Here is a 13368-nt window from a genome sequence, read left to right on the forward strand (position 1 = left end):
CGCTGACCAGCTTCTTTTGACACTGTTTCATTGCTCCCTAAACCATTTGTGAGAATTGTGGCCTCTTTTGCTTCATTTCTTCATCCTAAACACCTTGTAAGAGTAAGGGATACCTTTGAGGGTGAGTGGAGGACCTTGTGCTGAGTTCTTAGCCTCTGGTTTGGTGCTGCTAAGGGCTGTTTTCTGAGTTTGGGTGAGAGGGTTCATCTTCTTGGCTTGTGAAGCTCCAAGGAGCTTTCTTTGTAAAGAAAGAACCAACCTTGATAATCATTTTCGTGCACTTAGTAGTCAGCACTTTGGAGCTAGAGTGTGAGCTCCAAGAGCACCCATAGCTACTGCCTTGAACCTTGGGTAAGTGTCACTGATAACTTTCCAAAAGAGAGTTATTTTTGGACTTAATTGTGATATTTTGGTACCATGATTGCATATAATTCTCTTGATTTTATATGATTAATGCACGAATTCTATGATTTCATGATTTAATTGAGAATTATGTTAATTATGTGTATTTGGATATAAATGAGCATTGGAAACATTTAAATGCACTTGTTATTTTACTGCAGGTCAATGCTGTAGCATCGGAAAGCAGTGCTGTAGCAATGGAGATGAGGTTAGCAGTACATACTGTTGACATCAACACCAGCAAACCATGGATCCAAGCCCAATTTGGTTAATGAAGCTTCTGAACGTGTACGAAAAGATCTGATTGGAAGACGCGCTCAACATCATCAAGAAATCACAAGATTATCTTCATCAAATCAATGATTACAGATCGGATTCAAATCTGAATTGTAAATATGGAAAGAATCCTGTGAGATATGCTATAGCACATGCTGTCAGCTTGATAGCAAAACAGAGTGCCAATCTCAATCAATCACAAGGCAGCTTTGAGTGATGATTTGCATGGTCTGGAAGAGATGATTGAAGCCTAGAATATCAAAGCTTATAAAGGAAAGAATCTCCAATCAGCGCTGCAGCAAAACAGAGTTGTATCTTCAATCAGTGCTGCAGCAAATAAGGAAAGAATCTTCAATCAGCGCTGTAGCAAAACACATCTGTATCTTCAATCAGTGCTGCAGCAAATAAGGAAAGAATCTTCAATCAAGCGCTGCAGCAAAATAGAGTGTCATCCTTATCCACTCACACGACAGATTTGAATGAAGATTTACATGGACCTGAAGAGCTGTTTGAAGCCCAGAATATCAAGTATATAAAGAACGAACCCTACACACAGAAAAAGGGCTAGGAACGCTACACATGCTTTAGACATTCAATCAGATCCTAGAGAGAGAAAGTGGGGGAAACACATAGAGAAAATTTGAGGGTTCGTTGAGAGAGATCCAAGGAATCAAAGGGTGAGGCTAGGGTTTGGTAGAGAGATCATCAAATCCGGTGGATCCCTGCACTATTCCGGCGGATGAAGCAAGGATGATGGTGGTTGAGCCTACGGTAGCTGCGAGAGCAGTGCTACAACAACGTCCATGTTTTCTTTACTTTAGTTTAATGGAATCTTATTCTTTCTTTGTTGTTTCTTCCCACCCATGTATGGGCTAAATTGTTATGATTGAGTGATAGAGTACCCTTATTGTGATGTAATCAGTTTGCCTAAACTTTGCTATATGATTGTCCTTTTAGTTGTTTAATAAAGTGCTTATTTTTATTCTTGTTGACTTATCGAGAGAGAGCTGCAAGATAATTAGGGTTTGGGCTATAGAGATATAGGTGAACTCAGAAAGTTATTAAGCATTATGGTTTAACTAATTTAATTAGTTAATTGTGAGTAGAGAGATCATTCACACCACAAAATCAAATGGAACTTGCACTTAATGATTCATAACTATGTTGGCCATAGAGATGTGGGACTTAGTATACATGTAGAGTTGGTGAGAGCCCTTGCATGCATTAGTGTTTTGGTTACTGAATGGATAATTGTTGTAGCATGGTTAGTGCATTCTGGTGAAGTTTCAATAATGGGAAAATTGATCCCAATCTATCTTTAATACTTGGAAAACCTATTTTATTACTGCATTATCATAGTTAATCATTAGTCTTAGTTATTTTATCTCTTAATTGTTAAATTAGTCATTAGCTTATCACAAATCAACATTGTTACCTTAATTGCTTCACATTGATCCTAATTTTATAGTTTTCTTCGTGGGAACGATATCTGGACTCACACATCCACTTTATTACTTGTTGACACGTGCACTTGCGTAATGCGTGATTGATAAAGGGGTACACAATTGCACAACAGTCACCACCTTTGATCATGAGTTTTAATGGGTAAAGGAGATGTCTTGGCATGTTTAATGAATTAAACAAGTAACCACCTTGTATATGAACCTAAAGAAGTGTAAAAATGCATGCTTGGACGTTGGAATGGGTTAAAAACCCAACCTTTAGAAGGATATCTCGCGAAATGCAGAACTACATTCTGTCGCGAAATATCTGGATATTGATATCCGGATATGCATATCCGGATATTGGGGTTCTAGATATCCAGATATTGATATCCGGATATTGAAGAGAGATATCCGGATAATGATATCCGGATATGCCCCCGACGAATATCCGAATATTCTGGGTTTTCGAAGAACAGTAGCTGCACTGTTCATACAGAAGGCTATTGGGGGTTTGTGGACCCTAGATGGATGAAGTTGAACTTCTGTAATAATTAAATAAACTAAGTCAGAATCAAGTGATTAATGGCTTGTGGCTTTGTGAAAAGCCTAAAGACGTAAAACGTAAAAGAGTAGCATTATCTTTATGTTTATGCTTATGAGCTATGTTATTGATATGATTGCTGGTCCAAATCAGTTTGTGATTCTGCTGTGTTTGGACTTTGAGCTTTGGTTGGACTCTTGGCTTGGATTGTTAGCTTGCAAGGTAAGCTTTCGTGTCCTCGGTTTAGCCATTGTTGGTTCCACCATTTCCCATGGGGGGATGGTTGTATGCATGATGTGTTTTCATGTACTATTTTATTAAAATGCTAATGAGCTGTTAAGTGCAATTGCTTATGATATGTATGTGGTGTTACGCCTACAGGAGGCCAATGGGTGGTCCTGTGGGCGAGTACAACAATGGCTAGTACTGTGTGGGTTTAGATAGATTCCTGCACTTCTCTAATCAGTAGAATTGTTTTAACACACATGACATGATTATTTGCTGCATTGCACTGTTTTGGAACTTATACTATTAAACTGCCTTTTTGAACTTATATTGCACATGTAAGTGAACTTGGTGTGGAAATTCCTCGAGGACCCCTTGTCTTACTGAGATTTCTTGTTAGAGATCTCACCCCATGTTTGGGGCACCTATTTCAGGTTCAGGTAACATTGGGGTTGATTCCTCTAGCGACAGGAGGCCGAAGCTTAGTTGACTATATACTTGTTGTATGCTGACATGACTGGATATTGGATGCTACTTATGTTTTCTGCCTTTATCATGATTTTGAGTTGAGATTGCTGTTGGTCTTCATTTCCTTATTTGGTGAGCATGAGGTGTCCGTGCCACATTGATTGACTATGTCTTAGTTTAGCTTTGCGTATTAATAATGTATCAGGATTATGTCCGGACTACGTGTTGTAGTTCCGTGATTTTAGATACTCACAGTTATTTATATATGAGGTATTTTAGTTATTGTTGAATTGTAATTACATACAGACGATGTTTTATGAAAATGATTAAGTAATCAACTTGGCTAAGTATAATGACGTCATAATTGAAAAGAAAAAGATATTCCGCATTTTTAAATTAACCGTGACTTAATACGATGACATGTTAACAAACCAGGTTAACACGGGGTGTTACAGTCACCGTCACCACCATTATGATCGCAACCACTGTCGTCACTGTCACCATCGCCATCACACGTCATTGCCACCACCCCCATCGCCACAACTACCACCACCGCGACGCTACCACTACCATCACCACCACTGTCACCAACCACCACTACCATTGTCGCAGCCACTACCGTCATCACCACCAACCACCACCACCATCGTCACAGCTATTATCGTCACCACCACCACCACTGTCACCTACCGCCACCGCCACTGCCACCACCAACACCACCCTGATGCCTTCACAACCACCACCACCATGCCACTGCTACCATTGTTGCTGCTACCAACCACCATACCCACCATCATTGTCGCAGCCACTGCCGTCACCTCCACCACCACCATCCCCACCACTACCGCCATCGCCGTCACCATTACTACCGCCATCGCCCCAGCCACTGCCGTCACAACCACCACCACTATCTTCACCACGTCACTGCCACCATCACTACTGTACCGCTGCCGCCACCACCACCATGCCACCCACTGCCACCGCCACCACAACCACACTATATGAAAAGGAAAGTGATTATCCAATTTTTTTTATATTTAATAGGAATTATTTTTTGTTATATTATTTGTTGTGTTATCAAACACAATTCTCATTCTCGGAATAAAAATAGAACATGTTATCAAACACATTTTTTTTCCTCAGAAACTGTTCCAAGACACAGAAATAGAAAAGAATTATTTCTTTTCAGAAACAGTATTAGGGAATAGAATAGTTGTCATGCACATCTTAAAGTTATTTTTTTCTTCTCACAATCTATCAGCTAATATGAAAAATGAAAAAAAAAAAATTTAATTTTAATATTATTATATATTCCGAAAAATATTCTGTCGTTTAAAAAGGAAAAAACGTTTGCCCTGACAGAATCATGTAACACGAGAAAATTTAACACAAAATGAATGTTACGAGACGTGTTTGTGTGAAATTCTAATGTGACGTGTCTGCTCTCTGAAGTTTCGGTTGTGTTCCCTCGTGAAAGCTTAGTTAAAGTAGTCCATTGTTGCGCTGATAACACAGAAGAACAAGAATGGGGGCTGGAGCATCATCATCAGCATCAGAAGCAGCCAAAGTTTCAGGCATCTTCGTATACCCAATCAAGTCATGCCGTGGAATCTCTCTTTCCCGTGCTCCCCTCACTCCTGCTGGTACAAATTTCACACACACATTATACCCACTTCTCTTTCTTTTTCATTTTTCATTTTTTTTATTTTTCTTCTTCTTCTTCAAGACTTATGCTTTCCAGTCAAACATATATAATAGTATTGGTATCTGACAGGACTTCGATGGGATCGACAATGGATGGTGGTGAATTCCAAAGGGAGGGCATTCACTCAAAGAGTTGAACCAAAGCTTGCTTTGGTTGAGATTGAACTCCCAACTGAGGCATTTCTTGAAGACTGGGAACCTACACATGATTCCTATATGGGTATTTTACACTCTTGTAAACCATGATAATATCCTCTAACTCATAACATTATGATGATTTTTATTTATTACTATTATTATGGATTGGCACCTATGGCCTTTTATTAATTTTTTAAAATAATTGTCTTAGTGAGAAAAGATGGAAATTACAATTAGGGAGAGGATAACATATCCTCAAGGTAGTGAAGCTGTCTAGTGAACTAGTTTCTCTATTTTTTTTTTATAGATACCAACCGGTGTTCGAAGCCTTGATGGCCCGACTAATCTGGTTTCGGGTTTAAACATCTTCATCCTTTCCGGGAGTTGCGACTCTCAGGATTTGAACCCTTTTATTTGGCAGGTCAAATCCTGGGGTCTAGATGGGCCGCTACTAAACCAACAACATAAACAAAAACACTCTTGAGTATGAGCAAAACACCCAAGAGAAGCCATGAACAAAACCCTGTCCCATAACAAGTTTAGGAGCAGATTGAAACCTTCAGAGATGTGAGCCAACCAAATACAGCAAATCTGGAAAGGTTTTTAGAAAAGACAAATTGGGAACTAGGATATCTATCAGAACATCTTTTTTCTTTTCTCAAGGCAATGGGTAAGTCTTCAAGATCAGTCTCAGATTTATTTTAAAGGAATATTCAAAGGATCAAGATTATGAGGAACAATATGTACATGACTTACCCATAGGCAGATAGGCTCAGACAACTGAAGCTATTGTTGGACCAATTTGGGTTTTTTTCTCCTTTGAAACACTAGTTGTGGTGGACCTACCTTGGCTTTAGCTGGCTCAGTAGTTGATTCGAGTAAGTTATCAAAAGAAGGCACTAGTTCCTGCATATTAGTAGAATTAGACACTTAGTAGAATTAGAAAGTAAAGGAAAAGATGACTCTTGAAGGACTTAGCTTCAACTATGAACTCAGGAGATGGAATATGGGAGGGTTGGTTTTGGGACATAAAGAATCATCAAAATCTGCTACAATGCAAAATGACGCCCTCTTTTTATGAAGAACCCCAAAAATATTCGGTTACATAATAAAGTAGCCATCTTACAAGTTACAATGCAGGAATAAGTGGCCTATTGTTTCTGAACTAGGCATGCTCAATATAGCCATACAAAGAGAAGAAGTGTTGAGGTCGATGGATCTGTGGCAAGTCATTTGTATCCATCGTATTAAGTATCACTGTCCAAACAAACAACTTGACCTTAGAGGTATTCCCTTTGATTGATGTTTGAACGAGGGTGAAGTATCTCTTGGGGGTTGGAGGCTCAAATTGTTAAATATGTGGGATCATAAGGTTTTTAAGCACTTGGTTAAATTTTGGTTTGATAGTGGAAAATATCAAGTGAGGCATCTTGGGGATTGGTCATTCTGAACCGGTATAAAAAGATCTTGAACTCTTCCTCTATTCTTTTCTTATTGATTTTTTGCATTTTGCATACAAGGTAATTGAGCCCTGTTGACTAGATTTGCATGCTTATACTTATGTGTTTTTGGTTAATTGTCAAGTAGCTTCAAAAAACTTCTCATACAATGTTTTGAAGGTATTTTGGGAAAATTAATTCAATGCCTCCCCTCTTGGTTATGGAAGGCACTGGGAAATATCTGTTATACAAAGGACATTAGAGTTGTCTAAAGTTCTTATTATGTTAATGCATGTGTCTTTGATTGATCACTCTTTTCCTCTCATTTGATATCTTACGGAGTTTAGACATGATTTGTGATTTTAGTTTCTGCATTTCATTCTGAATTTGGTGTTTAAACTTCATTTCTCATTTGACAGATGCCTTCCATGCGTCCTTAATTTTGAAAATAAAAAATGTTACAGTAGCTGAAATGCTTATTGACTTTTGCTTTGCACATTCTGCATGATCATGATTGCTCTTTTATTTGTTTAGTAAATGAATATAAAGCATCACTATCTTAATATTGCAGTGTTGAAAGCACCTGGGATGCAACCTCTCAAAATTTGTTTGAGTAAACAACATGAAGTAACAGATGCTGTCACAGTATGGGAATGGACTGGGTCTGCCTTTGATGAGGGAGCTGAAGCATCACAGTGGTTCTCAGATTATTTAGGAAAACCCTGCCAACTGGTCCGGTTCAATACCGGTAGGTCTTTGAAATTATGAAACCTTAAAAAATAAGATAACAAGAACAAAAATGATTGGAAGGATGTGTTACTTTAGACATGTAATGAATTGGTAAAGGACTATAACTGTTTTGAGAACACATGAACATCGCTGGGTCTAAATTGGGGCAATGTATATGCACATGCATTGATTCACAATGATGAGTATGTATTAACTAGATTTTAACTAAAGTTGTCAAGCGTTTCCAGAGGGAAACAAAACCCGGTTGAGTTGTGAATGAGAAGGCTGGCCTTTCTAAATATTCATTTCTGCTTTGTTGTCTTTTTTATTTGTTTTAATTAATTTATTTAATTTTTTGAATGAGAAGGCTGGCCAGCCTTGTTATCTGCCACCAGCCTAGGCTAGCCTAGCATGTTGCAACCACTGTGAACCATATTCAGAAAACAAACTCCGTTGGTATGTTTTTTATATTTTGTCTCTTGACTGAAAAATAGCGAATCTATTGAATTTGTAAGTCCCTAATTTCTGAATGAGTGCCCGTTTGGATGAATATTTTTTTTCTTCAAAAGTTGCTTTTTTTCAAGAAAAAAAGCACTTTTCATTTTTATTTCGTTTGGATGTCTGCTTTTAAAAAAAGCAGAAGTCACAAAAAAGTCAAAAACCTACTTTTTCCAGAAGCTAAAAATTTTAACTTCCAAGAAAAGCAGAAGTCAAAAGCCAAATATTTTTTCAAAAACTAAATATTTTTATAAAAATATAAATAGCTTTAACTTTTATAAAAAGCACTTCTAAAATAAGGAAGAGATAAAAGTTACTTTTTTGAAAAGCCCAAACAAACGGGCTCTTAGTAAGACTAAGATAAGAGTTCAGAATACTCACTCCTAATTCGTAGGCTATTACAACTTTGAGCTATTTATGATGTAAAAGTGTTTGATGTTTAATACATTTGGTGTTATGGATGATTCTTGGAGTCAATTAGAGACATATGTTTTATGTTTTAAGTAGAAGTTAAGTTTTTCATAAAAGTTTGTTGTTTTATTGATATATTATTGTTATTTTTTGGTTTTAGTAAATGTATATAATATAATGTGAACCTAACTTCAATATTTCCTTGTGCATGCAATGCATAAAGGTGCCGTGAGCCCTTTGTCACATCAGTGCATTGGATTGCATAAACAACTACAATAACTCTCCAGTTTAAAATTTCCAAACCCTGGAATCATGATGAACCTCTTTAATGTTTTCAAATGCAGCTTCAGAAGTTAGACAAGTGGATCCTGATTATGTTGGGGGACATCATAAGACCTTGTTCTCTGATGGTTATCCATTCTTACTCATATCTCAGGTCAGTCCAGTTGGGAAATGAATTCTAAATTTACTTATACGCTAAATCCTTATTCAGTATTTGTCATCTTGACTTTCAGGATTCACTGGACGCACTAAACGAGCTTCTAAAGGAACCCATACCTATTAATCGTTTTAGACCCAAGTATTGATTTTTTTATATGTTTTGGTCTACTCCTGCAATTATATAATCTTTGTTTCATAATATTTGTTACTAATTTAGACCAGAAGGTACTGAATTGATCTAACGGATTATTAAATCACATAATTGAGATTTTGGTGCTTCATGGTGCAGTATCCTCATTGAAGGTTGTGAACCATTTTCCGAGGACTTGTGGACAGAGATCAAGATAGGCAGGTTTACATTTCTGGGTGTCAAGCTGTGTGCCCGTTGTAAGGTGAAGAGTTCTACTTCATAATTTCCAACCTATCATATATCCAATATGATCATTAGGAACATGTACCAGGTGACTTGTGCTAACAAATAACAATTCTATTTTCTAACATGCACCAGTATAATATACATAGGTTAACTAATGTGGTAGGCAGAGCTTGGATAATGTACTGAGCCTTTCATTAGATAAAGATGTAAGGAATGGCTATTACTTTGAAGTTTCAATTAAGGTTCGGTTGTTGTTGTTGTCAATATCTTTATATCATTCTAAACCAGACGTGACTTTATGAAACTTCATAATTTCTGGCAATGTAATTAGTCTTGTACCTTAGTTTAGTAGCCAGGTTCATTTACATATGATTAGTTAGGTCAGATTCTTAATGAGGGAAATTAAGACAACTTTTCTGTGGCTATAATGGCCCCTGTAAGGCTGGTTGCTATTTGTACTGGTTCCTTTAGTAGTTGGATATCAAGAATGGTTTCTTCCATGGTGATCTCAAAGAAGTTTACACGAAGTAACTACTTGGGTTAGTTGCTTACGGGGAGTTTGGCTTAGTTTGTCATGTTCATAAATCTTTTTGTTGATTCAAGAAGTCCCCTCGGGCTTAGTTTGGACAATTTAGTTCTATTGTCCAACAATATGGTATGACTCGAATTGAAGCTGATCGACCACTATGTTCTATCTCCATGTGATCCAAGGTTTCATTTATTTGATTGTGGCTGTGGATGATATTGTCATTCTAGATAGTGACTACCACGACATACTTCAAATAAACCAATGTCTTCGTCATCACTTTCAAACCAAAGACCTTGGCAAGCTTCTATACTTCTCGGGAATGGAAGTGGCTCAATCCACAAATAGTCATTTTAGTGAGGAAGTATGCTATGGATATTCTGGAAGCTAGCTTGCTGAATGCCAGGCCACACTCCTAAGGTTCCAAATGTCAAAATTCAAGTAGATCAGAGGGGGCCAATATCAGATCGAGGAAGGCATAGAAGATTGGTTGTGAAACTAAACTATTTCACTGTAACAATGTGGTTAGTCAGTTCTTGGATGGCCTTTTTGAAGGTCATTGAGATGCATTGATTGATATCCTAAGGCATAATAAAAGAGATCAAGGAAAAGTCCTGATCTATAATGATAAAGGACATGCGCTGATTGTTGGATAAATAGGTGCATATTGGGCGGACTCTCTTCCTGATGAATGATTTACTTTTGGGTATTGTGTATTCATTGGGTATATTATGATATCCTGGAAGAACAAGAAACATAAGATGGTTGCAAGGTCAAGTGTAGAAGCACAATATTGAGCCATGGCCTCAACTACTTGCAAACTCATTCGGTTGAGACAACTTCTGAAAGAACTTTAGTTTGGGGAGATTATGTAGATAACACTTATATGTCATGTGACTTTGCATATCGCCTCCAATCTAATGTTTCATGAGAGGACCGAATACATTGAGGTAGACTATCACTTAATCATGGAAAATATTTTATTAGGATATATTACCATTAGTTTTGTCAATTCCAATGGTCAACTATCAGAAGACTTCACCAAATCCTTGAGAGGTCCGTGAGTAAGTTATCTATGTAGCAAGCTTAGTGCATATAACCTAATTTAAGGGTAAGTGTTGGATAATTAGTCTTACAACTTAGTTTAATGTCCAAGTTAATTGTTCATATGATTAGTTAGGTTAGATTCATTCTATATATGTTAATTAGGGAAATTAAGACCTGTGTATAATTATTAGATTAACGTATATTCAGTTGTTTGTGGTGTGCACTGACACATGGGGTGCTCTTTTCTTTCTGAACATTTATCAAATTGTACAAGCTTTTTACTTCATTGGATCATCCATACCATAGCTTAGATTCTCAAGACGGAAGACCATATGTTAATTGACCATTCTCCCTGCTCTTGAATAGAGGGTATCATCCACCCATATTGTATATTAGAAATTAAATTTTAAATTAAGGCCTCTCTTTTGAGATAAGGGGAGTGATGAAGCAACTATTTATGGTTTAATTTTGTTGTGGTGATTATTAGCTTTGTGGAATGCTGTATGGCGCGGAATGCTGGCCAGCACATAGACAACATGAGCATAAGATGGGAGTAGCAGAGATGAGAATGTTAAGGTGGATGTGTGGTTACACAAGGATGGATAAAATAAGAAATGAAGATATTCGACGAAAGGTCGGAGTAGTACCAGTAGCCGAGAAGATGAGAGAACATAGATTGAGGTGGTTTGGGCACGTGATGAGAAGGCCCCTGGATGCTCCTGTAAGAACAGAAGTTTGTTACCAAGAGCTCAACACAAAAAGAGGCAGAGGTAGGCCGAAACTTACTTGGGGGAAGGTGGTAAAACAAGATTTAATGGAGTGGGATATAGATTGGCGGACGATATGTCTTAGAACGGAATGGAGAAAAGCTATAAGTATGGTGGAGGGTTAGACCCGTTATTATTCTTTTGTTCCAGATGGTCCTTTTTTAGTCCTTTTCCCCTTCATCTCCCCCACTTCTTCTTGTCCCTTTCTTTTTTACTTTTATTTATCTATATATACATATATATATATGAGGCAGGATCCTTTGACACCGGTGTCAAATTTGAAATTTGACACCTCATCTAATAGCCATTAGACCAAAAAAGATCAATGGCTCTGATTTGTAAGCATGTGACACCATTGATCTTTTATGATCTAATGGCTCTCATATGAGGTGTCAAACTTCAAATTTGACACTGGTGTCAAAGGATCCTACCTATATATATATATATATATATATATATATATATTTTATTTTATTGTATTTTATTGTATTTTATTTTATTTTATTTTCAACCGTTTTGTATCTTTCATGTGGGTTCATCTACCACCGACCCCAATTAATTTGGGATAAAGGTGATGTTGATGTTGATGTTGATGTTGATGTTGATGTTGATGTTGATGTTGTTGATTATTAGTTTTGTGGAAGTTGTTTTCACCAGCCTGTCAGCAATACATATGGAAGAATAACCAACTAGGTAACTTGTTGAAATAATGGTGTGATGGATCACGGACCTATGGAAAACATACTATTATACTATGACAAGACATAAAGCCCAGAGTACTGAGGTATAGCAGTTATAATTTCTACGTTTAGGATGAGATACAAGGATGCTCTTGCTCTTGAAAAATGGATTTATGGGGCAAGGGATGACTGACACCACTCCCTGGTTATGTGTTGAATAATCTTCTGTTTGTAGCTTCTTTATTTTTCTTAGACTGATTTAGACATTTCTTATTGGTTGTAAACCCATATTTATCTATCTATCTATCATTTATCTTTTTAGTCTTTGATCTCCTCTCTACACTATTATTGTCTGTATACCTTGGATTTCACATGGAGAATATATATTATGCAATATACACATGCCAATCTACTTTTCCGTGTAATTTCTTAGTCTAGTTGTGTATCTAACTTGCATGACTGATGCTGTTTGTTACGGTAGTCAGATACCTTCAATCAATCAAGAGACCGGGATAGGTGGACCTGAACCAAATGAAACTCTTATGAAATATAGGTCTGGCAAAGTCATAAGAAATGGTAAAAATAAAAACCAGGTGAGACATTCAGTGATCAAGCTTTCAATGAATATCCCTTTTGGTTCAATGATGTCAGTCAAATGATAATATTAATTGCTTCTGCAGTTCTACTTTGGTCAGAATGTGGTATGGAACTGGAAGGATTCTTCTGCTAAAGAGAGTGGAAAGATCCTTGAAGTGGGAGATCCTGTTTATGTTATCGGAAAAGTCACTTCTGCTGCTGAAGCAGCTGCATGAACCTATGTATGTAGTATCTGCACTGATCCTATACCAGAAATTAGAAGGCTACAAACTTTATCAAACATTAGTACACCTGTGCCTATGATGAAAATAAGAGATTACTGGCTTTGTGTAGTTGTAACTTGTATTGCATCTACCATGTCTTTTATCCAAATAAATCCATAACATTAAGTTTAGAAATGGACCTGCAATTAAAGGGACTTAAATAAGGCTTGTGCCAAAAGCAAAAATAAAAAAAATATTTTGACTTGTTTTTTATTTTCATTTTGGCGACATGTTATTACTAAGAAAAATATTAGCCAGCCAAATTTTTGCTACTAGGATTTTTTCCCGAATTAGTTGGCATTGGTATTGGAACTTCTGGTTTTATCTTCTTTTTTCACAAAATTTTGAAAACAAAAATGCATTTTTATTTTTCATCATCTCTATTACAAACATTA

General features: G+C 36.9%; 1 protein-coding gene across 2 annotated transcripts; it reads left to right on the plus strand.

Moving 5' to 3' along the window:
• The first annotated feature begins 4740 nt into the window (after positions 1–4740).
• LOC133309291 (uncharacterized) lies at positions 4741–13111 on the plus strand. 2 transcript variants are annotated; one of them, XR_009751316.1, is made up of 8 exons: positions 4741–5000; positions 5132–5281; positions 7210–7386; positions 8621–8712; positions 8792–8856; positions 9007–9109; positions 12595–12706; positions 12794–12928. XR_009751316.1 is itself a non-coding variant. In XM_061510077.1 (8 exons), the coding sequence occupies exons 1-8, from the start codon at positions 4883–4885 to the stop codon at positions 12923–12925; spliced, it is 945 nt and encodes a 314-aa protein (XP_061366061.1). In that variant the 5' UTR covers positions 4742–4882; the 3' UTR covers positions 12926–13111. The 2 variants fall into 2 exon arrangements, 1 of the variants encoding a protein (XP_061366061.1); XM_061510077.1 differs by having other exon boundaries at positions 4742–5000; positions 12599–12706; positions 12794–13111.
• The last annotated feature ends 257 nt before the right edge of the window (positions 13112–13368 follow it).

The sequence above is a fragment of the Gastrolobium bilobum genome, unplaced genomic scaffold (genome assembly GCF_033153095.1).
Source record: "Gastrolobium bilobum isolate Gb01-03AN ecotype WA unplaced genomic scaffold, APGP_CSIRO_Gbil_v1 utg11564, whole genome shotgun sequence".
Classification (NCBI taxonomy): domain Eukaryota; kingdom Viridiplantae; phylum Streptophyta; class Magnoliopsida; order Fabales; family Fabaceae; genus Gastrolobium; species Gastrolobium bilobum.